A 24,652-nucleotide genomic window follows, 5' to 3' on the forward strand; every position below is an offset into this window, starting at 1 on the left:
GAATGCAAAGTAGTCTATTACGCTCGTATGCAGCCTTTTTTATTTCGCTCTCGGAACTTCCGAGTTTATCTTTGCGCACCTACACGAGATCACTGTCCAAAAGACGGACGTAGTCTATTACGCTCGTATGCAGCCATTTTTATTTGGCTCTCGGAACTTCCGAGTTGATCTTTGCGCACCTACACGAGATCACTGTCCAAAAGACGTACCTGGCGAGCACTACTCTTAATCACTTCCGTCTGGGTTAAAAAGAACCAACTTTCTGCAAGCCAAACTGTGGTTTCAGAACCTTTGTCGGCCAGTTTCTTATTGGTCTAGTAGCAGTCTAATTGCTCAGAGTGAACAGTATACCTCAAGCGTTACTGTGAAACGGGCCGGGCCGGGCCTGGGCTGGGCTTCACTCCGGAATTCACGGGCCGGGCCGGGCTCGCTAGAGCGATAATTTAGCGGGCCTGGGCCGGGCCCGGGCTTGAAGCCGCGGGCCTGGGCCGGGCTCGGGCTTCAGGTCTCGGGCCCGGGCCGGGCTTGGGCCTCAGATTGAGACCCGTGCAGTCTCAATCTGAGGAACCAGATTGAGACTGCACCAGGGGGAAGGCGCATAACTGCCCTCTTGGAACAGTGGACACCTCAATCGTGCTTTAAACTACGTGGCGGTAGTGAGAGATGTGCGTTGCATGCGTTAGCATTGACAATGTTGTGCCAGAAAGGCGGCGCTGAAGCCATAGGCCGTTGGCGTTTATTGTGTTCATTGGCGTTGGCGTTGACAACGTTTTACGGGCGCATAACTGCCATCTTGGAACAGGAGAAATTCTAGAGGCCCGTGTACTGTGCGATGTCAGTGCACGTTAAAAAACCCCAGGTGGTCGAAATTTCCGGAGCCCTCCACTGCGGCGTCTCTCATAGCCTTAGTCGCTTTGGGACGTTAAGCACCATAAACCAATCAACCAGTAGACGCGTCAGTCGTTCGTTTGCGGTAGTGACAGATGTGCACTGCATGCGTTGGCATTAACAACGTTGTGCCAGAAATGCGGCGCTGAAGCCATAGGTCGTCGGCGTTCGTTGTGTTCGGTGGCGTCGACGTTTTACGCTTTACGTTTTACGTTTTACGGAAACGAAGTGCGCATAATTGTCTCCCTGGGTCAGTGGACGCTTGAATCGCGCTTATAGGTACGTGGGGTGATGAGTGAGAAAGATGTGAGCTGCAGGCATTCGCAACGTTGTGCCAGAAGCGCGGCGCTGAAGCCATAAGCCGTCGGCGTTGGCGTTGACAACGCTTTACAGGCGCATAACTGCCGTCTTGGAACAGTAGGCACCTCAGTCGTGCTTTTGCGGTAGTGACAGATGTGCGCTGCATGCGTTGGCATTAACAACGCTGAGCCAGAAACGCGGCTCTGAAGCAATACGCCTTCGGCGTTCGTTGTGTTCGTTGGCGTTGACGTTTTACACTTCGATCATTTGAAGGAAAAGAAGTGCGCATAACTAGCTGCCTGGGCCAGTGGATGCCTGGATCTCGCTTACAGGTACGTGGGGTGATGAGTGAGATGTGGGCTGCAGGTATTCACAACGTTGTGCCAGAAACGCGGCGCTGAAGCCATAGGCCGTCGGCGTTCATTGTGTTCATTGGCGTGGGCGTTGACAACGTTTTACACTCCGATCATTTTAACGCGAAAGCCTTTAATGCCTCATCGTTGTCGAAAAAAGGCTGTCAGCAGAAGCTTGTCAGCAGAGGTGTCACGCTTTTGACGGGTGTCCACCGAGGTATGTGAGGCAGTTACTGCGCAATGAACCCCAGGTGGTCGAAATTTCCGGAGCCCTCCACTACGGCGTCTCTCATAGCCTTAGTTTGGGACGTTAAACCCCGTAAACCAAAACCAACCAACCAACCTTTCCTCAAATAAAATTTTCATTTTCTTCTTTACGCCCCCCCCCCCCCCCCCCCCCCCCTTCTCTTTCTTCTTTCACTCCCACTTCCTCCCTTCTTCTAAAAGTGTATGATGGGTGTCCACCGAGATATGTGAGACAGTTACTGCGTAATTTCCTTTCCTCAGAAACAATTTTCATTTTCTTCATTACGGCCCCTCTTCCTCTCTTCTTTCACTCCCATTTCCTCCCTTCCTGTACGGCGCGGTTCAGGTGTACAACGAGGTGACAGAGAATTACTGCGCCATTTCCTTTCCTCAAAAAGCGCTGCGCTCAAAGGGCAGGGCATCGGGCCGAACGGATGGTGGCGTTCCGTGGATTCCCTGGCAGTGCTACAACACGCTGTCTCGTTCCACTCCTAAAGACGAAGCTTAAGCGTCATTAATTAGCAGTTAATTAGTATTAAGGCGAAAGCCTTTAATGCCTCATACTGTTGTTAGCAGACGCGTCGGTGTTGTGGTGGTGGTGGAAAACATTTATGTACAGGTATAATACAGGAGGTTATGCATGAGCTGACCCAGAGGGGGCCAGCCCTTACAAATACTAGGTGGAGGTCCCTAGTTCGGGACCCCAGTGGCATCGGCCGCCGCCCAGGCTCGCGCGACCAAGGCCCGTTGGGCCTGCAGGTCAGAGCAGCCGAGCAGGGTCGCCTCCCAGTCCTCCCGGGTTGGGTTGGGGTGAGGGGGGATAGCAGGGTTGGAGGGGCAGGCCCACACCATGTGGTAGATGTCCGAAGACTTCTCCGCACAGTGCGGACAGCTGCCCGAGAAAGAAGGGTCGAAGTGTTTCAGAGCTGCCGGGCACAGCAAAGTATTAGTATACAGGCGGAGCAGAAGCCGCTCCTCCGCCTTTGACAGACCTTTACACGGGCGGGGATAAAGACCATGGCCAGATTGATAGAGTAAAACGATGTCTTTGAAGGTGTAAGCTGGAATAAATTCGAGTTCCTGATCGTCAGGGTCGGAGGGGAATGTCCGGTGAGAGAGCGCGCGGGCGGCGGCGTCAGCTGCCTCATTTCCCTCAAGGCCCATGTGAGCGGGAGCCCCAACGATACGCCGGTGCGCGGGGTCACCGGTGTAGACGCTGTTTTGAAGAATGCGGTAGGCTAGATACGGTACCCAGCCCTGCTCGACGTTCCGACATGCCCCTCGCGAGTCGGAAATAATTGTTTTTGAATTGGAATCAGATGCAGCCAACGCAATGGCGACCTCCTCCGCGTGTGTTATGTCACGGGCTCGGAAAGTAAGGCGTCGGCAGCCGTGTCGGCAGATTTGTCCGCCTTTCGGCGTCACTGCTTAAAAAAAAACTGCGCCGAGGGTGGGAATCGAACCAGGGCCTGTGGCATTTGACGCGGAGACGCTACCACTCCGCCACGAAGGCTCAAGCTTCGAGCGTGAATAAAGGCGCATCTAGTGAATGCATGGGTTTCATAAATAAAATAAAAGGAATAAAGTCAAGAAAAAGAAAATTAAAAAGAAAAACAAAACTAAAAGCAAAATAAAATTAAGATATGAAAATAAAAATAAAAACAATAAAAATAAGAAAAGGAGCAAAACTAGAAATAAAAAGAAAACGAAATATAGAAAATAAAAAGTAAATAAAAACAGTGCGCCAGGAAACGCTTTCGCCTTGCAGCACTTTAGAGAGCCAAAGTGCCCCCTGAATTTTTTAGTGATTAATCAGTAATTAGTCGTTAATTAGTAATTTGTCATTACTTAGTACCTAGTCATTAATTATTTCTTTGGAGGAGAAATTCTAGAGGCCCGTGTACTGTGCGATGTCAGTGCACGTTAAAGAACCCCATGTGGTCGAAATTTCCGGAGCCCTCCACTACGGCGTCTCTCATAGCCTTAGTCGCTTTGGGACGTTACCCCATAAACCAACCAACCTAATTATGTGTGACGTCATCCACTGGTGACGTCACCTGCCACAGATGCAGTCAAAGTGGTGCGAAAAACGCTTTCGCCTCTACGCACTTTACCCGCCGTGGTGGCTCAGTGGTAAGGTGCTCGTCTACCGAGCCGGAGTACAAGGGTTCGAACCCGACCGCGGCGGCCGCGTTTCGATGGAGGCGAAACGCAAGAGGCGCCCGTGTGCTGTGCGATGTCAGTGCACGTTAAAGATCCCCAGGTGGTAGAAATTATTCCGGAGACCTCCACTACGGCACCTCTTTCTCTTTCTTCTTTCACTCCTACCTTCCTCCCTTCCCTTACGGTGCGGTTCAGGTGTCCGCCGAGATATGTGAGACAGATACTGCTCCATTTCCTTTCCTCAAAAAACCAATTTACCTCTACGCACTTTAGACAGTCAAGAGAGAAACAACTTTATTGCCATAGATTGGCGGGATTTAGGGCAGGTGGGCTTGGTGTGGCCCCCAGGTGGGGGCGACTTCCTGGGCCCACGAAATGAGTGCCAGTTGGATGCTCTTGTCTGGCCTTCTGAGGAGTTGGTTCCATCCGTCTTCGGAGGGTGGTGGTGAAAAACATTTATGATGCAATAAATATTTACAGAGAGGTGATTGGGGTAGGCCCTATTGGCCCTTTCCCCTAACAATACTAGGTGGAGCCCCTATTCCGGGGCCCCATTGGCAAGCAACGCCGCCCGCGTCCGGTGAACCAAGGCCTTTTGGGTCTTTAGGTCCTGACAGCCGAGCAGGGCCGCCTCCCAGTCCTCTCTGGTGGGGTTGGGGTTGGGGGGGATAGATGGGTTTGACTGACACGCCCAAACCATGTGGAAGGTGTCAGCCACCTCCCCACAGAACTGGCACGCGCCATCAAAGGATGGATTGAAATGTTTAAGCACCGCCGGGCACAGTACAGTGTTGGTAAGAATTTTGATGAGGAGGCGCTCGTCAGCGCGATCCAGACCCTTACAAGGGGCCGGGTAGCGCCGGTGCTCCTCCTTGTAGTAATCGGTGATTTGTTTGAATGTAATGGCCAGATTGTCTGATTGGGAGTACCCTTCCAAGGACAGGGAGATAGCCCGGGGAGAGAGTGCGCGGGCGGCCTGATCGGCCTGTTCGTTTCCCTGGAGTCCCTGGTGACCGGGGGCCCAAATCAGGTTGCGTGGAGTTGGATCTTCAGATCGACAGCTATATTCCAGTATGCGCCAGGCAAGCGGGGGAGCCCAGCCCAACTCGTAGTTCCGACAGGCCCCTCGCGAGTCGGTGATGATGTGTTTCGACTTGGGAGTAGTGAGAGCAAGAGCAATGGCAATCTCCTCCGCGTGTGTTGCGCTGTAGGCTTTGAAAGTGAGCCCGTTGACTGTGTTTGTGTTGTGTACGACTGCGGCCGTGTACCACACCCCGTGGTGTGGGCCGGCAACGTCCACGTAATACACATGTTGTTGGTTACCATAGTATCGCGCCAACGCTTCCGCGCGCGCCTGGCGACGACCGCTATGGTCTTCTCTGGACATGTTGCGGGGAAGGGGTCGGACCCGGAGGGCGCGTCTCCAGGGTGCTGGCACTCTCTCCCTTTCCTCAATATGGTAGTCATGTTTGATGTGTAGCCGGTCCAAGAGGCGGCGACCGGACGTGGTCTGTGCAAGACGCGTGTATTGGTTGACTAAGTGGGCCTCTCGAAGCTCCCGAAATGTGTTCACCACGCCTAAGGCCAGAAGTCGCTGGTTGGACGTGGTGACCGGGAGGTCGAGAGCCCGCTTGATGACTTTCCGGTGGATGACCTCCAGTTGGTCATCATCATGTTTGCGCAGGTGCAAGTAGGGGGTTGAGTAGAGGATTCTACTCGTTACGAAAGCATGGGCAAGCCGCAGTGCATCCTTGCTTCGTAATCCGCCCCGCTTGTTGGAGACCCGGCGGACCATGCGGCCCACCTGGTCTCCCACCGTGCGAAGTTTGGCTAGGGTGGTGTCGACTCTGCGTTGGTGGTGTATGAAGAGACCAAGGACGCGGATCTCCTTGGACTCCCGGATCGGTCCCGAGGGGAGACTGATGCAAAGCGGAGTGGTGTCCCGAGGGGAGGGACGGATGTGCACAAATTCTGATTTAGACGGGGCGCACTGGAGTCCGCAGTAGGCCGCGTAGTCGTCGACTAGGGTCGCCGCTGCTTGCAGGCAGGATTCCATGTGGCCCAGGTTACCTTGCGTGGCCCAGATTGTAATGTCATCCGCATAAAGAGCGTGATGTATCCCGGGCAAAGAGGACAATTTGGAGGGAAGATGAAGCATTGCCAAATTGAAGAGGAGGGGAGACAGGACCGCGCCTTGAGGTGTTCCCCTCGAGCCGATGGTGTATGGCCCGTGTTCCGCATCTTGTATGCGTATGTAGGCTTGACGGTCTGTAAGAAATTGTTTTATGTAGTTGAATGTTTTGTGGCCACAGTTGGTGTTACTGAGGTGGTCCAGGATTACTTCGTGTTTGACGTTGTCGAATGCGCCTTTAAGATCCAAGGCCAGGACCACCTTGTCGTTGTGGGGACATTCGACAGGATCTAAGATGTCGTGGTGAAGCTGCAGAAGTATATCCTGTGCAGACTTGTGAGGGCGAAAACCGAACATGGTGTCCGCGAAAGTGTGCTGTGTTTCGAGAAAATCGGAGAGTCTGTCGCGCACCATCGTCTCCATCAGCTTGCCGACACAAGACGTGAGGGAGATGGGGCGAAGGTTCTCCACATCAATAGGTTTGCCGGCTTTCGGAATAAAGGTCACGAGAGCCGATTTCCAATCGAGAGGGAGAGGAGTCTCTCCGTCCCAAATGCTATTGATGTATTTGAGGAGCGCGGCGTAGGCTGCGTCGGGAAGGTTGGCCAAGAGCTTGACCGTAACCTTGTCGCGCCCGGGTGCAGTGCCCCGCTTCATTTTGCTCAAGGCCGCCCGGAGGTCGTGGAGCTGGAACGGCTTGTCCAGCTCCGTGTTCTCTTCGCCTGAATACGAGTACGCCGCCTGCCGGGGGTCCTGGCAGTAAGGGAGCTGGCAGTAAGGTTCGAGGGGGCGGATTTCCCGCGCAACCCCAGAGGATGTGAGCCTGGGTGGCGATTTCTCCCTGGTAACAATTTTGGCAGACGGGGTCGTATTCCCCGTCTGTGATGAGTGAAAGTCTAGAATGGCTAAGGATGGAGTGTGTCTGCAACCTGCGGAGCAAGGTGGCTTGCGCTCGATTCAAGTCGGGGTGTGGAGGCGGGAACTGGCGTCTCATCTCTCTGTAGAGGTTGGTAATTTCGGCAGTCAAAGTGCCCCCTGGATTTTAAGAAAAGGAAGGGCCTATAACTGGCTTCCTGGGTCAGTGGACGCCTGAATCGCGCTTATAGGTTCGTGGGGTGGTGAGAGAGAGATGTGGGCTGCATGCGTTAGCGCTGACAACGGTGAGCGAACTGTCGCGATCAACCATTAACTGCCACCTGCCGGGGTGGCAGGGTGGGTGGGGACTTTATTGTACATATAAAGACAAACAGGAATTTCTTACCAGTTCAGCGGGAGAACATCCCCTTCCTCTCGCTCGTAACGCCTCCCACGGCTGGGACAACCTCGCGAAATACTTGCATAGATTTTAGGTTTATTGGTTTGGTTTGGTTTATTGGGGTCTAACGGCCCAAAGCAACTCAAGCTATTAGAGACACCGTAGTGAAGGGCTCCGGAAATTTCGACGGCTTGGGATTTTTTAACGTGCAGTGACATCGCACAGTACACGGGCCTCATCGAAATTCACCCGCCACCGCAGGGATCGAACCCGCGTCTTTCGGGTCAGCAGCCGAGCGCCGTAACCACTGAGCCACCGCGGCGGTGGGGATACTTGCATAGACCTCGTCTTTGAGAACCAGGCATTGGTGCAGCAAGTCGAGCATATATCCACCTATTTCTCCGTCCACAATGCTTCCTTCATGACAGTCAAGAACTGTTAGTGGAGTTTTTCTTGAAGAAGGAATATGTGTAGAAAAATAACAATTTGTCTGTATATGTACATACATGTCTTACTCGAATTCCTTGCCTTAATCTCTCGAAAAGCTGAAACAGCTGATGAGCTGCGCTCAAATTTCGCATTAGGAAGTTACGTAATCGTCAGCATTTTTTTTTTTTTCAGAACACGTTTTTTCTTTTATACCTGGGCGGCCCGAGTAAAGGTAGACGAGACACAATGACGTAGGGGTGATGAAAGAGCGTTTATTTCACGAGGAGCGGGTATTTATATACTGTGATGGCGTCATACATATTTTTGGCGGATATACCATAGCCAATATACAAGTAAACATCCAGATAACAAGCCGAGGGACAATCCGTTAAACACAAGCCGAAGCTTACAAGCTTTGTCAGCATTCGTCCGTCGCACCCTCTTTGTCGCACCTCTGGCGCTCAGGTTTCAACCATGATATCGGCGAGTGACATAACATAACCCTACCATTCTCGCGCAGCTCCAGCGCCCCCTTTCTTCAATACTGGCACCATGGCGACGTGGCAGCCAAGGAGTTTGCCGGACGACGTAGGTCAGTCGTCGAGCAGCCTGTCCACCGTGGGCCACTACCAAGACGTCTGCGTGCCCCCGGCCGACGCGGCGCCGATAGCGGAGCCCACGCGCAAGATATCCCTCACCCAGCTGCCCTACATCAAGCCCGCGCGCGAACGTGACGAGCGCTGCGGCTGGTTCGGGTTCCGGCCGGACTGCCTCCTCAATCTTCGACATCCCCGGTAAACGGCGCATAGGCAGCAGCGCCCTTGACCATATCCATACCCCGTAGCTAGCTCATTAAGGAAGCGAATAGAAGTGCAATGGAAGCCTCGCGTGCGTCGTGTGGAAAAATGCAATGCTGTTTGCATAAAATACAACTCCTAGGAAGTTGGTTGGTTGGTTTATGGGGTTTAGCGTCCCAAAGCGACTCAGGCTACGAGAGACGCCGTAGTGGAGGGCTCCGGAAATTTCGACCACCTGGGGTTCTTTAACGTGCACTGACATCGCACAGCGCACGGGCCTCTAGAATTTCTCCTCCAAAGAAATTCAGCCGCCGCGGCCGGGATCGAACCCGCGTCTTTTGGATCAGCAGCCGAGCACCATAACCACTAAGCCACCGCGGCGGCTCTCTTGGTTGTGTGGCGCAGTGGTTATGGCGCTCGGGTTCTGACCCGAAAGACGCGGGTTCGATCCCGGCCGCGGCGGTTGAATTTTGATGGAGGCGAAATTCTAGAGGCCCTTGTGCTGTGCGATGTCAGTGCGCGTTAAAGAACTCCGGGTGGTCGAAATTTCCGGAGCCCTTCACTACGTCGTCCTTCATAGCCTGAGTCGCCTTGGGACATTAAGCCTCCATAAACCATAGGAAGTAGTTCTGTGTAATGTAATGGAGCTTTATTACATCTTTACGCTTAATGTCGGCTGCACACACAATGTTAGCGCCTGTTTGCGTATGTTGTCTCCTTTGTGGTTTGTCTCTGTCCCGCTGAAAAGTTTTCACAAGTTTTTTACGCGGTTTAACAGAGCGAAGATTAAAGTGTCTGAGGCTTAAGCGAGATTGAAACAGAGATGAATTGTGATTCAAGCTGTACTACACCTGTACGGAGTGTACGGAGTACTACACCTGTACGAGGGAGTGTGCCCCTTAAATTTATAATAAGAGTCAAAGCCAAACTCATTTGTCTGGTGGTAGGAGACGGCGACATGCAGCAGGGAATTCAAGAGCCGTGTCCATGCTGTTCGACATCTATTGACGTGAAGTCGATTCGGCAGAACGTAGTTAGACTTATCAATGCCTGATTACAGGGGAAAGTTCTGTTCACGTAGCGGACGTCTTTGCAGTAATACTTGTTTATCGTCGAAGGACAAGAACCCAAGGTCTTGCTGTCCGTGTATCATACACAATACGAAGGCCGAACTATAATTATGATATATTTTGTATCCATGACAGCCAGCTGAAAGCGCGCCATGTATTCGTAAATTCTAGCATTAGATAACTCTTCAGAAAAGCTGCAAGCGATGCATGTCAATATATAGGCTAGGTGTTTGCCAGTGTCAGTCAGCTCAGATACCAGTGTTCAATAAAGGCGTGAAGTAAGATAGAATGCGGAATTAAGTACACACTATACAGAACGCCAATTTCATGCGGTATACCGTTAGGACAGGTAACAACTCGCAACATATACAGATGACAAACACATGCGGTATACCGTTAGGACAGGTAACAACTCGCAACATATACAGATGACAAGCACAAAGGAAAATCAATGGCCTTAATCGTCGTCTTGGTTGTTTTGCGTTCAGTACAAACAGCTACCGACTCGTCCAACTTTCCAGCGTTGTGAACAAGTACCTGCTTTTGCAGGAGCGCGCTGGTGATCCTGTGCTGCATGGTGTTCCTGCAAGGGTTTGTGGCCAATGGGCTGGTGTACATGGTACTGCCGACGCTGGAGCGGCGCTTCCAGCTCAAAAGCATCGAGGCCGGCACCATCGTGGCCATGTACTACATGGCCTCGTGCACCTCGGCGCCGCTGTTCACGCTGGTCGCTGCGCGGCGCAGCAAGCCGCTCTACCTGGCCATGTCGGCCATCATCATCGGCATCGGCAGCATGGTCATCGTCTTGCCACACTTTATGGCCCCCGAATACAGGTATACAGCCGATCGTGCACACATGATCATGTGACACCGAAGCAGATTAGTACTTGCGAAAGTCATGGTCATCTGAAGTTCCGGATTCACCTCCCATCCGCTTCGCCTTCGAAACAAATGCGACGGACGCTCAGTAAAATCACGTTGCTTGTATGCGCCTTGTCTACGCGTTTTGCTGAAGTATTGCACTTCCTGGTTGTCAGTTACCATTGTCATCACACCCGGTAACTTGTTTAGATCTAATTGACTTCTAACTAAATGCAGGCAACCGCTCACAAGCTAGGCAGGCGTGGTCACCGTGCAACCACTCACCTCGGTGGCCCTATAGTTGTTTTAGCGTTCGGACAATGAATTCGTGGCCACTGCACTCGCATTTCGGTGGAGGCCGAATGACAAAACTCCTGTGTGCTGTACGCAGTCAGAAGCAGCTGGTTCCTCCTAGCCCCGAGCTCAGCTTCGGGACGTTAAACGCTGCGCACAATCACCGTATAAGCTGGCTCTTTAAGAAGTGGTGTCTTATGTTTCTATACACGGCACAAGTTCACCAGGTTGCATGCGCTACAATGCAAGCTGTTTCACCGAACACATTTAGTAACTATAAAAAGAATATTTTCTTTAATAGAGAAAAGGAAAGGCCTGGCGACTCGAGCAGAATTGTCTTTATTCTATCTTTAGAGTAGCCTAGTTAATTATAAAAGTTTAGGTCTGTTACATTTTAATTAATTCCCTAGCAACTTAACACGCCTACGCCGTTTCTTGAAGTATGCCATCGATGACAACACTGTCCCGAAGAAAACCTATTTTTAAATATTGCTAACAGTGTTTGATGAAACTGTCTAACTATTATATGGCAATTGCGTACAGCTCTTTGTAGGCGTAGAGGTGCCCTGGAGGTGGAGGGGTCAGCAGTTATATTTTATCCATGCCGGAGCCTCAAACTGTCCCGCTCCAAACCGCTGTACAGATGAAATAATGTTCGACAGCTGGGCATCTCTGCGCAGGTGATGCATGTCGCGCACGCGCAGGGAAATACTGAATGAAATTCGCCGAATGGTGCCGAATATGCCCGCAGGCAGAGCCAGGAGGGCATAAGCCTGTGTCCGCACAAGGGCGCGGTGGACACTGTGTGTGGCACGCCGACTGGTGACCTGCGCGGCTACCGGTACCTCTTGTGGGCGGGTCACTTCATCGTGGGAGCTGGTTCGTCGCCCATGTACACGTTGGCGCTCACTTACCTCGACGAGAACCTGCCCACCACCATGTCCACCAAGTACATAGGTAAGACTTCCCTTCCTTCCTTCCTTCCTTCCTTCCTTCCTTCCTTCCTTCCTTCCTTCCTTCCTTCCTTCCTTCCTTCCTTCCTTCCTTCCTTCCTTCCTTCCTTCCTTCCTTCCTTCCTTCCTTCCTTCCTTCCTTCCTTCCTTCCTTCCTTCCTTCCTTCCTTCCTTCCTTCCTTCCTTCCTTCCTTCCTTCCTTCCTTCCTTCCTTCCTTCCTTCCTTCCTTCCTTCCTTCCTTCCTTCCTTCCTTCCTTCCTTCCTTCCTTCCTTCCTTCCTTCCTTCCTTCCTTCCTTCCTTCCTTCCTTCCTTCCTTCCTTCCTTCCTTCCTTCCTTCCTTCCTTCCTTCCTTCCTTCCTTCCTTCCTTCCTTCTCTGTGGAGTGCGTGCTTAGATGCTTGTGAATGAAACGTGCCCAGCTCGTATCTGCTCATTCTCACAGCCGCTTAGACAGGCTTGACTGTAGCAGGCACAGCACTGCCAAGGAGACCAGAACAAGAACCACAAACACATGCACTGGCCTCCGAAATTGCCCCATGAGACAAACTAAATGGCATAGCACACACAAAGAGTGAAAGCCTCAAGGCAGCATACAGGCACACTGTGCTTTTTTTTAATCTTCGTAGGCCATGGTAAACATGCTGAGTATGTTCTTGAAGGGTATTTTACTTGGTGTGTGCATGATATACTAGGGTCATCTGGAATAAATTATTTTTGAGTCATTGCACCTTGTTTCTGTTTCTTCTTCGGGTGATGTCCTCTTTCAAAGTGAGCTGAGTCACGTTTTACCAGCCCGCTCAATTAACTGCGCCTAGATAGGCAGTAGATTGAGGCCTGTTTGTTTTCAAGAGACCGTGACAGCTAAAATTACGAGCAGGAAATTAGTGTCATTACGTCACGGCCAGGGTCGGATCTAAGAGAAAGGAGAGCGGTGGAGGGTGGGTGGTCTCCACATCAAGCGAGAAATTTTACATAGGAAAATCGGCCTTAATTCCACGTTTTCGACGAAAAAAAGTCCGAGAAATGCATGGGTTAAATGGAACTGACCCTACAACTGCCCCTTTAAAGAGTGACACATTAAGTCCGCTCCTGGTCACGGCATGCGAGTCGTGACTCGTGCTTTTCGTAAAAGCAGCATCGGTCAAAGCGTATTCTCTCGACTGGAGTGCTTATATCTGCCACCCTATTTTTTAAATCCCCACAGCGACTTATCAGGCGACGTCTCTTTTCGGAACGGCCACTGGCTTTGTGCTGTCCGGCTACTTGCTCAACATTTACACCGAAACCACGGTCGATGTGTCAAGGTACGGCATAAACTGTTTTCCCCCGGAATCTTAGCACAAGTTTACTGCCATTGACAGAAAATTAAAAAAAAACATGAGCTCATGCATTTTCACACTATTTCATATCGTTTTCTACCAGCCTCACTACTGTCTCTATTTTTATTTCTATTATCCTTGTAGTTGTATTTGTAAGCTTTGTTCAATGGCACCTTTATAGATTCCCATGGTAGAGTGAATTCTCTATGAGTGCCGAGTAATGGTCTGACATTCTTCGCGCGGCGGCCCCAGTTGTCTTCTCCCCATGTCGTCCGGTGCCTGGGCAAGTACGATTATTAATTCGGTATGATTAGAAGGCCCGTGGGGCCGAAGTGCATCGTAGGTCGTAAAATTCGTACATTGGCTGGAGGGAAGTGCCCTCACCAGATGGAAGCATCCCCATTGGCTTGAGAGACGTGACGTCACCACACGAGAGCATTGCCATTGGCTGGAGAGAAGTGATGTTACCAGACCGGAAGTGCGGTCACTTCCGGTTAAGTCATCAACAGCTGTTAACGCTATCGCATTGCCAACACACGAAATCAGGTGTCCCTCCGAATTTTTTTTTTTCGTGCCATGGCTACAAGGCAGGTTTCATTCAAGGTGCGAAGTAACTTGCGGTGTATTGGTGCTAAACTACCGCAAGGCAACACTCACAGCTTATAAAACCATGAAAAGAAATCACTCGAGAAGTGATAAAGATAGGTCCGTCATTTTCCACCTCATTAGAATACATTTACCGAGCTCCCCATATTTGCTCTTTCACACGGACATGAGCCGTATTCTTAGTCCTCAGCTCCCCGACCACTTCGTTGACGGCCTCATATACCAGCAAGTGAAAGCCGAAGTTTTCATTTCATGAAATGCTATACACGTGACGCCTTTAGTCGTGCACCTCGACTAACGCGCATTTCAATCATGCGTTTCGCTGCATTCACTTATGAGCTATTAATGTTTGATTTGCGAATAAAAATATGCGCGACGCTTTTTAATAACTTGCTGAACTATCTACGCGTACTTATATTTTTGTAATCAACCTTGCACGGCCTCTTGTCCAGGCTCGGCCTGACGCCCGAGAGCAACGTCTGGATTGGCGCCTGGTGGCTGGGCTACCTGATCGGCTCTGTCTCTTCGATCATCGTAGCTCTCCCCACGAGTCTCCTGCCCAAAGAGCTGCCAAGTGAGGCCCAGCTTCGCAATCTTATTTCTTGTCGCCAGAATCGTGCGGTATTTTGTAAGCGAAAGCTTACGTGAGCTATCCCGAAAGGGAAGCAACCGCTCTAGCACACTGCAGCTGCGAATAAGTCAGTGATTGATCCAAATTTTGCGGTTGCTCTCTCTGGTTATTCTTCCGTACTAGACCCCTTCTTTTTGAAAGTCCGAGTCTTTCAGCATAAGTTCACAAGCGTTGTAAGTACTAGTTTTTTATTATTATTATTATTATTTAACCTAGTATATCCGTGGTGTTAGAAAATTCAGAGGCAACCATTGCACAACACAAGTGAGAGCAAAAAACAGCCACCACGGAAATTTTACCCCTGCCCATCTGTAAGCCGGACAAGTCGTTACATTACACGCAGAATAAATACAATAAATTGGCAGAATCGGGACGAAATGGAATGCCATGCGTCAGAGTTGCTGTGCTCAAAATTATAGGCAGTACTCGCGGAGACGTGATGTCTCCCCTCTTGTTCCGCGGTCCTGCGTCGCCTTCGCCAGCGATAGAAGGCGGTCGCAGCTGTGTGCAGGCAAGGGCGAAAAAGATGCAGGTAGTCCATCAGTCCTATCAGTGTGGCAGCGCATGGTTGTATGACGGTTATCTCAAATCAAACGTTATCGGTAGGTGCGTCCGTGCAGCCCAAAGCACGTCCTTCGAGCGCTCTTAGACAACTATGCCAACGACTCTATATCCTGTGCCTTAATGAAATTTTAACACGTAGACAGTGCAAGACCCTCTTCACTCGTTCGCGGTGGTGCCCGCTTTAGATTCTCTGACAGCAGCCGTGGCAGAAATCTTGGCGTTGTGCCGCGCATAGCAGCTTAACGAACAATTAGATAACAATTCGAAATAATAGCCATTATTTCTCTACACCATCACAAGCCCTTGACAGTGATGGCCTTCCTGGTCGGGCTTGCAGCAGCGGCAAATGGCTGCCTGTAGGCAGCCGCTTCAAGCCTAGTCGTGCGCCCAGCGATGGCAGTGCAATGTGTGCGAATGTCCATCTTCTTAATTACGCAAGAAAAGTAGGGACGTGTTTAAAACGTTGACCACTCGTGCTAAGCAGTGCAGGGGCCATTAAGATGCGTAGTGCTCCGAAAAACAATTTTCTTAGTTTCACGCAGATATTCACAAAAATATGCGATGGATTTTTCCGTCCACCAAAACAACACTGTGGGATATGAAGTACGCCTTAGTGGAGGACTCTTCGTTTTGACCACTTAAGAGTTTTGAATGTCCAGCGTCTTCTTTTTATTTTTCTGCGGTTTATTTTCATTTCGCGTTATGAATTTTAGCCCTTGAAAAAAGATCAGAAATTCAGCACGATGAGGTCGTCGAGATAGCCCTGAAGCTGGCACGTACCATTTAATCCAAAGTTTGGGTATCTCCGTCGTCGTTGCTCTTATCCGTAACTATGACGTCAAGCAAACTGTATCTCAAAGGCCACCTGTGCATTGGCCCAGCTGTTCCTGTAGTCGCCCCTATTGCTGAGCTGTCCCAGTGTTCCTTTTCACTTTTTTTCTTCAGGCCAAATATGGGCGAAACTGGAGAAGAAATGCGACGCCGTCGCCAAGAAAGGCCAGAAGACCAAGGAGGTGCACGACGGCTTCAAGGACATCCCAGCCAACGTCGGCGCCTTGCTTCATAACGCAACGTACATGTTCCTCACCCTCGCTGGAACAGCGGAGAGTGAGTCGGAGATCGCGCTGCTCTTCACGCCTAAAGCACCATTCGAATGCTCTAACGTGTCCCCGATCTCGTCGTGCAGTGCACCGCGTCTTTCTCAGCGGGTTCTACGGTGTGCGGAGCTCCTCCGTCTTCCTCAACAGCGGCGCTGTTGAGCCCCTCTTCGGGCGTGTCGGAAGCTTAAAAATACTTCAATACAGTATACTGCGCGGCTAACTTTTCCGTCGTTCATGAATAATTCTCCGCAACCACAGCCATGAATGCAGTTGCGAACCACGGAGTTACCTGTCTGTTTATAGTGCAGCAAAAGGAATGCTTAAAACTGTCTTTCAAGATAACTCAGTTCAGTTCAGTTTATTTTCCCATACAGATATGAATAGGGCCGAGGGAGAAAAGCCGCTAAGTACAGCTTCACGTGTCCCCCTACACTGGAAAGAAGCTGGCAACAAATATACTAACAACAGAAAAAATGCGCAAAGCATGTAAATGGTAGTTGAAAAGCTGACGTAACACAGATAAACTAAAAAGAAAACATACCTTAACAAAACTTCTGTTTGGGCTAGATGGTGCATAGCTATAAATGAAATGAAATTTAAGCGCACACGAAAAACGCACACAAGAGGAGATACACACAGGACCTGTGTGTATCTCCTCTTGTGTGCGTTTTTCGTGCGCGCTTAAATTTCATTTCATTTATAGAAAACATACCGTTACACTCAAACTAAATGAAGTCATTCATATAGTACAAGTTACATATAGGGGAAGATTGTGAAAGGGCGAAGCACGAAAAATACCGGTTTGCGATTTCACATGCATTGTCAGGGCTCCCGACAAAAAGCGATCGGAGAAGCACTAGGGGTACGGGAAAACCTGTACAACAGAGCATAAACTCGATCCCTTTGCGATGGGCTCTTGTCGCATCAATATCTTCAGCACCAAACTTTTTAATGTGTCTGGGTAATGTGCTCGCTATAGCATGTGTACTACACATGCTAGCTTGACGAAATCGCCTTTCATCTCGTAAAGGCCAAATAAGCGCGATGTCTCTCCCGCTTCACTGCGAGGTTCTCTGCAATTTCTACTGGATAGGTGTTCAAGTATATGCACAACAGAAGACACCGCGGCTTTTTTACGAAGGCATAGCGATAAATTAGACAAAAACTGTAGAGCTGGGACCTACAATATTTTGCTTGCATTCGGAGGAGCGCCTTGACTTGAGGACCGGGTTAATTGCTTTACGGTCATAAACAATACTATTTTTCAGAAGTAATGAGACTATAATTATAAAATTGCATAGGTGCCTAGGAAGCAGCTGTGAGGCATCTCGTAGTGGAAGACACTGAATTAATTGGCCCTCTGGAGGTCTTTCCACCTGCACTGAAATCTCAGCACACGAACATCTTTATATTTTTTCAGGATTTTCCCTTCCATCGAAATGCGGCCTCCGCTGTCGGTATCAAGCTAGAGATCCCGTCCCCAAAAGCAGAACAACGTTGTCACTCAGCCACCGTTGCGGATGAAAACACCTCGACAATAACAATAGCATTAAGCAATGCATCTCGTCGTCAGCGCTCCACATAAGAAGTACTACAAGAGATATTACCAACAATGTCTACGGAAGCCCATAGAATATCTATACATTTTTGTCACTAACAATAAATATTGTATTCATGTTTGAGAACTCGAATATTCTGACAACGCTACTCGTTAATCACGCATTCTTTTTTTCCCTGACGGCGTGCTATCGAAATGAAGTAATAAACAACGAAGTGTGGTGTTTCTGGCACTTGCGCTTCGACGTGACCATGCAACGAGCGATAGTCAAGGCAACAGCACACGAATATTCAAAACCATAGTTCAATGATACATTGACATGAATGTATAAAGAACCTCGCCTTCTGTTGTTTGAGCATCGACTAGACTGATGATATGTATAGCCAACACCATAAACACACAAATACAAGGCGTCAGACCACACACCCACACCAGCGTTCATAGTGTCATGTCCGCTGTTCTGGCCTGCTAACTGCTTGAGTTGTTCTCGCAAGCTGTTCAAAACACCGCTGTCTTTTTGATTGTTGCTCTCCCGCAGCCATGATAATGACCGGCCTGGCGACCTTCATGACGAAGCTCTTCGAGTCCCAGCTTGGCTTGACCTCCTCCAACATCGCTCACATACTGGGTAAGTGGGGAAGCTTATTTGTATTTCCGCAATATCCTATAGCATACTTCGGTGTATATCAATGAAAAATAGCTATACCGATTGTTTGCTCGCTTAGGGGGTCAGCCTCACACAGTATGGAATTTGCGCTTGCCTGGTTCACGCAGCACAAATATGCGATATCAGCGTCGTCGACTTTTACCGGTCCTTCAAAATAAGTCCTGACGTGCGCGGCTATTTAGCCAAGTAGATGATATTTGTCATCTGCTATACAAGGGGACAAGCCAAGATTTTGTTTGGGCTCTTAGCTGTTGAGTATCGCCTTGTTAGCATTCTTGCATTTCGCTCATAGAACTCAGTAGTTCTATGAAAATTCTGTAGACCATGACGGGGGTTGTAAGCGTGTAAATCTAGCATTACGAATTTTGTCCTACATGGCGTCGTTATTTCGCGAACATAACTTTTTCCGAAACATTGTATCTGTCAAATTATAAAATCATAAAGAGCGTAATTTAAGATGTTCATTATATCTGCTTTTAAAACTCAGCACAATCAACTTGCGTATCTGTTCTCGCTGTACGAAGGTACAGCTAAGTAGGGCATATTGTTGGCTCACTTCGTCAACAATCATCGAAAAATTATTTCGCTGAGCAAACTGGACGATACAGAGAACAGAGAGGAAGCGCAAACATATAACTACACTGAATGAAAGCGGATTCTTCCTGAGGAACAAAATTACCTCGAGTGGAATACGCTTTCACCAGAAAATTTTGTTTTTCAGGACATTCAACGAAATTTGGCCAAAAAGTGCACTTCATCGACTACTCATCAGTAACATATATATTGATGCAAACTGTAAGGTCATCAGTTATTGTACATTCATCTCCGTATTCACGGTGCATTCGAATGATGGGAAGACCAGAGCTGCTCCCAAACATGCATGCAGGCAGCGTGGCCGTTCCGGGTGCGTGCGGCGGCATCCTGCTGGGCGGCTACTGCGTGCACAAGCTGAACCTGGACGTGGACGGCATCGTGCGCATGTGCCTCATGTGTTCGGTGGTGCCGTGGCTGAGCACCTTCGTGCTGCTCTACAGCTGCCCGAGCCCGGCCTTCTTCGGCATGAACCACACGTCGAGCCGCTTCTACGTGTCCAACGTGTCCAACCAGTTCGACCAGCCCTGCAACTCGCACTGCTCCTGCCCCATCGAGAACTACGACCCGGTGTGCGGCAAGGACATGCTCACCTACTACTCGCCCTGCTTCGCCGGATGCAAGAGGGACTATATCTACGGAAGCTTCAAGGTGCGCCCTCTGTCCCTGTGCTGCGGCAAGGTTCAGCCTATCGTACTCTGCACGCCGCCAGTGCCAAGATGTCGAGAGTCGATGTCTTCTCTTATATTTATTACACGACGAAGTGGCTCAGCTCACTTCTAAAGCACTCGGATTTTAAGCACGTAGCCACGATGTCGACCACAGCGGCTGCGTTATGAATACGTGAAAGAAATGCGAAAGTCGTATCTGCACTTGAATTAGCCCGCATTTACCACCTATGCAGGGCACAGTGGTCGGTAGAACATTGAAAAATTGGCTCTGGTTTAGCTCTGGTTAAACCTGGAATGACGCGAGAGCTCCGCCGAACCGCCTACTTATACCCCCCCCACTCTACCCCACTCTACACAGCGCATACGCACAGCTGTTGCAGCTCGGTTTCGCTAGGGTGCCTCGATGCGCGCGCCCCCTGCGTGTGACCAACCTGCTAAAGGCCACGGCACCGCCACAGAGCTCAAAGGGTGCCACGCTGAGGGCTCGAAGAGCTGGCGTGGTGCAGCTCTCGCTACAAAACTCTACGCCGCCGCGGTGGCTCAGTGGTTATGGTGCTCGGCTGCTGACCCGAAAGACGCGGGTTCGATCCCGGCCGCGGCGGCTGAATTTCTTTGGAGGAGAAATTCTAGAGGCCCGTGTACTGTGCGATGTCAGTGCGCGTTAAAGAGCCCCAGGTGGTCGAAATTTCCGGAGCCCTCCACTACGGCGTCCCTCATAGCCTTAGTCGCTTTGGGAGGTTAAACCCCATAAACTAAACCAAACGTACAAAACTCTACCTACCACCATGTATCGTTACTCAACGCTGTACAGTAAAGACTTGTTATGCCATATTTAAGTTGTTTTGTGGAAATAACACGGATTTACTAGAGAGCGCTGTGCGAAGGGCCCTGTGTATGCACAGGCTCCAATTAATGCATGAAACTTGCACCGTCAAATTTTTTTTTGAAAATAATTATGGGCTCAAAAGACAACATCGGGCATATTGTGTGATATAAGCGGTGAACTTTTGTCAAGCAGAGGAATTTCAAGGTGTCTAAACAATTGTACCGAGTGGCCGTGCTGCGTCGCAAAGCATCAAATATCTCTAACAATGTGCTCAGGACGCTGCTTTTTCTAGCTACGGATATGACATAAAACTACCTAACTGCTACTGTATCCGTTGCGCCATTATCAAGATTACATTTTATGAGTATAAGAGAGAAACTGATTGCATAGAGGACACCTTCAACATACAGCCGTGGCTGCAGATTAAACAGCGACATCAAAGCACCCGAGCACTTTTTAATGTAATCCTTGGTAAAGTGCCAGCGCAGTGAAATGTTTGCTTTTGAGCCAACTCTTTAGTTGGATCCCAAAAGCACTTCTAGCCACCATGTGCTGTGCACATCGGTATCATTTCGTTTCTGCGCTGAGAACCAAGAACGCTCCCACACTTTTCTACCTTATTCGGGTGGAAGCAACGCTAGTATAACACTCGCCATATTTAAAGAGGGATAGCTTCCAGGACACCTTAGACCATATTGCCTAGAACAACCTGTACCTCATTACCGCAGATCGTATATTCTCGTTGGCCATTGTGACTGGACAGATTACAGACATGCATTAGTGACGGGTGACTTGTAAGTAGACCGCAATCTCTCTTAAACCCTCTCCTTGTGGCCTGAAAATTGTTATCGCTTAAAGAAACAGGTACGAGATGTGGCAACTGGTCTCTCAACATATGCCTAGCCCACAGCTGCGCGTAGCTTGTACTTTGTCATTAAAAGGCTGCTAGAAGTAAACCAGATCGAGACTGATCACTACTGCTCACGCTCCGCAATTATGATGCTGGAACTCTTGTTGCGGAAATGCACCCTGCGACGATAACTTCACCACCGGTCTCCTTGCGTGTTTCCAGGTGTACACCGACTGCCCGTGCATCTCGCACCCGGGCGTGGAGACGATGGTGCTGTGGGGCCTCCCAGAGAAGGTGCAGGCAGACCGCAAGAAGTGCGTTCTCGATTGCAACGCCCTCTTCGCCTACCTGATCGGCATATTCCTCTACATTTTCTTCACCTTCTTGCTGTACACGCCTGGCGTGTCGGCCACTATACGGTGAGCAGCTCCTTCGAAGATGACTCTGCTGGAAGCGCGGGAACAGAAAAAAGCTCACGGCTTCTCTTTTGCAGGTGCGTCGAGGAACACTTAAAGGCCTTCTCGCTAGGCTTTCAATGGATGATGGTAACGCTGCTGGGTAAGAGAACACCTCATTTTGAACACATATATGACCTTTACGGTGCTCTGGAAGGATTGTCAATTTCAGCACAGTGTTGTGCTGCTTCGACCCAGTAAAGTTACATAGGTTCTTTATCTTCCTCGCACCAGAGGTGCCCCGCCAGAGACGGTTGGTTTAACTTGAAGACTGAAGCTCGATCTTCGCACCAGGGGTGCCCCGTCAGAGACGGTCTCTCGATGAGTAGAGATGCAGGGATAAAGGGAATACTTATGTACAGTTTATGTACAGCATTTTACAATAGATACAAGTTCAGGCACTAGAGACAAATTGAACAGCAAAAAGATACACAACAAAAAGGTGGAACTGGCTAACACTAGGGGAGGCCCCTACTCGGCGTAGCCGAAGATGCATAGCATCTCACCTTAGCCCAGAACCCCGCTTCCAGCTCCGGGGCCCGGTTTTAAAGACCTAAAGGCCCGGCCCACATTTGGTGGCTTCCAATCATGTTACGATGTTCACATGATTGGTTTATCGAGAGCCTGGCCAGCCCTCCAGCTTCCGTAGGGCAAAACGCCCTTTCCACAAACCCAAACGCACGGTCGTGTCAAATAAAAACAAACACAAATATACATTCGTGCCAGTACGTGCGCGAATCGGTACCGCGGGTCGGGGGACACCCGTACTTCCTGGCGCGTTCGCGAGCGTGGTGGTGGAAAACATTTATGTACAGGTATAATACAGGAGGTTATGCATGAGCTGACCCAGAGGGGGCCAGCCCTTACAAATACTAGGTGGAGGTCCCTAGTTCGGGACCCCAGTGGCATGGGCCGCCGCCCAGGCTCGCCCGACCAAGGCCCGTTGGGCCTGCAGGTCAGAGCAGCCGAGCAGGGTCGCCTCCCAGTCCTCCCGGGTTGGGTTGGGGTGAGGGGGGATAGCAGGGTTGGAGGGGCAGGCCCACACCATGTGGTAGATGTCCGAAGACTTCTCCGCACAGTGCGGACAGCTGCCCGAGAAAGAAGGGTCGAAGTGTTTGAGAGCTGCCGGGCACAGCAAAGTATTAGTATACAGGCGGCCGCGTTCCGAGAAAGGAGACGCTTCGCTTTGAGCGCTCCCAGCCGCATTCCGATGACCCCGCGTACACTAACGATCCCTTACAGACCCTTTATAACAGCACATTCGCAAGACAGTACTGTCCGTTCGAACTATGAGCCTGAACAGAGCTGTACAAACGTATAATAGCGACCGGCCTAATATATACCACGTGATGCTGCAATAGATACAGGTGGGATTCGGACACGGTTCACTCGACATAACCATATGCCCAGCGCCAAAATGGTCCCAGTAAACGGGTCTGTATTATGCAGAAGCGACTACGGAATGCGAAAGTTCTGCGCGCAGCGGGACATGTTACATGGTCGGTGCACACGCATGTTACATGGTCAGAGCCAGAAGCTGTTCACTGGACGACCCTCCGTATTTTTTACCTGCGCTCACAAATAAATCCAGCTGCCTAACAGTTGGGTATAGCGGCAACGTTGTGAAAGTGATGGGCGGTCGTGTCTTCTCGTTACTATAGCCTACTGCGCGATATAATAGGTAAGTGGCTCATCGAATAGGTGATGTTCAGACGAAATCGATAGGGCCGGTGGTTCGCCTCGACATGTGCATTGTTTACAATGTTTTTCCGTGAAGGGACACAGCAGCGTTCGCGAGCAAACATAAGCGGTAAATGTAGTTCGAATACGGCACGCGGAACAGCAACCATTCGTCCTAGTATTTTTTCTTCCCGATTCTGTTAAGGTCCTCACTTTGAGCCCAACTGTACTTTTTGCCTTTTGTTACGTTCGTTCGTGTTCATCCTTCATAACTGGTCTAGAAAGCGCGCTAACAATTAGCAAATCCTTAAGACAGCCGGTTCGAGAAACCATGGCTCCAGTACGATTTTATGACAATCATGAGCAGTACCACAGGCGAGTCTTTCTACACTATATGCCCAACGTGCTGACGTTCTCAAAGCAGCATTCGCTATGATAACTCCTAACGCAGTGCACAAACAAGTGAAAAATTAAGGGCAGTACACGAGAAGCCTTGTCTCTGACTACGTGTTCGCCGGCTTCGCCGGTCTGCGTCCTTTAGCGTCCAGCCGTTTGTTGCGGGAACTACTGCCCATTTAATTGCCAACTCATACTACACTGTAGCGAGTTCTTCAGAAGACGTATCTATCACCCGAAGATAAAGCTCTCTCTCTCTCTCTCCCCCCTCCTCATTGCAGGTGCCATCCCAGCCGCGGCCGTGTTTGGCTTCGTGATCGACAACAGCTGCGTGCTGTGGAACACGGTGTGCGAGCAGCTGGGCGCATGCGCTGTGCACGACAACGAGGTGATGTCGCGCAACCTCTTCACGGCCGTGATCGTGCTCAAGACGCTCTCCATGCTCTTCTTCGTCAACGCGCTCATCTTCCTGCGCGGCTCCGGCACGGAGAGGCCCAGCCGCGACGGCACGCCCGAGTGCGAGTCCAGCTCCAACGCCTCGGCCGTCGCCAACACGACGCAGAAGCTGTCGCGGTTCTTGCACCGCCGGGCATCCTCCGTGTCCCTGTACTAGGGGATAAACACACCTCCCCGATCATTCGTCCACATCTGCTCGCGCGTTTCAGCCACTGATTCGTTCATTTCGTATTGTTGTAAATATTCTCACCCCCGCTTTCTTGCATCGCATTTGGATCCGTCTTAGTGTACCCGTGGTGCCGCGTGTGTGGACTCGTAGCTCCAGTTCGCTCATGTTGAGTAACGTGCGAGACTCAAGCTGTCCCTGGCCCATCGTTTACTAGGAGTGGTGCCAAGTAGCATGTGCTGCAATTCATTACTGCGAGGAATGGACTAGAACCGGCGCGTTTTGATGTGCGTAGCGATGTGTGGGCGCAAGCAAAATCTGCATTCGTATAGTACGTCATACAGATGCGTTGTCGAGGATAATATTGCCTGCGAG

The 24,652-nt window shown here is 50.2% G+C and overlaps 1 protein-coding gene across 1 annotated transcript; it reads left to right on the forward strand.

Annotated features, from left to right (window-relative positions):
• The first annotated feature begins 1,438 nt into the window (after positions 1–1,438).
• On the forward strand, positions 1,439–24,652 carry LOC149372743 (solute carrier organic anion transporter family member 4A1-like). Its single transcript, XM_089587169.1, has 12 exons — positions 1,439–1,520; positions 8,286–8,559; positions 10,182–10,466; positions 11,539–11,744; positions 12,946–13,045; positions 14,119–14,240; positions 15,807–15,968; positions 18,058–18,147; positions 19,073–19,428; positions 21,347–21,543; positions 21,618–21,682; positions 23,937–24,652. The coding sequence occupies exons 2-12, from the start codon at positions 8,318–8,320 to the stop codon at positions 24,266–24,268; spliced, it is 2,157 nt and encodes a 718-aa protein (XP_089443295.1). The 5' UTR covers positions 1,439–1,520; positions 8,286–8,317; the 3' UTR covers positions 24,269–24,652.

The sequence above is a fragment of the Amblyomma mixtum genome, chromosome 1 (assembly GCF_055824585.1).
Source record: "Amblyomma mixtum isolate Tamu chromosome 1, ASM5582458v1, whole genome shotgun sequence".
Lineage (NCBI taxonomy): Eukaryota > Metazoa > Arthropoda > Arachnida > Ixodida > Ixodidae > Amblyomma > Amblyomma mixtum.

Bases quoted from the DNA above. Each gene is read 5' to 3' on its own strand.
- LOC149372743 (XM_089587169.1), top strand. From the start codon at position 8,318: ATGGCGACGTGGCAGCCAAGGAGTTTGCCGGACGACGTAGGTCAGTCG. The intron at 8,560-10,181 runs GTAAACGGCGCA...CTGCTTTTGCAG, and splicing joins CTCAATCTTCGACATCCCCG to GAGCGCGCTGGTGATCCTGT. The intron at 13,046-14,118 runs GTACGGCATAAA...CCTCTTGTCCAG, and splicing joins ACCACGGTCGATGTGTCAAG to GCTCGGCCTGACGCCCGAGA.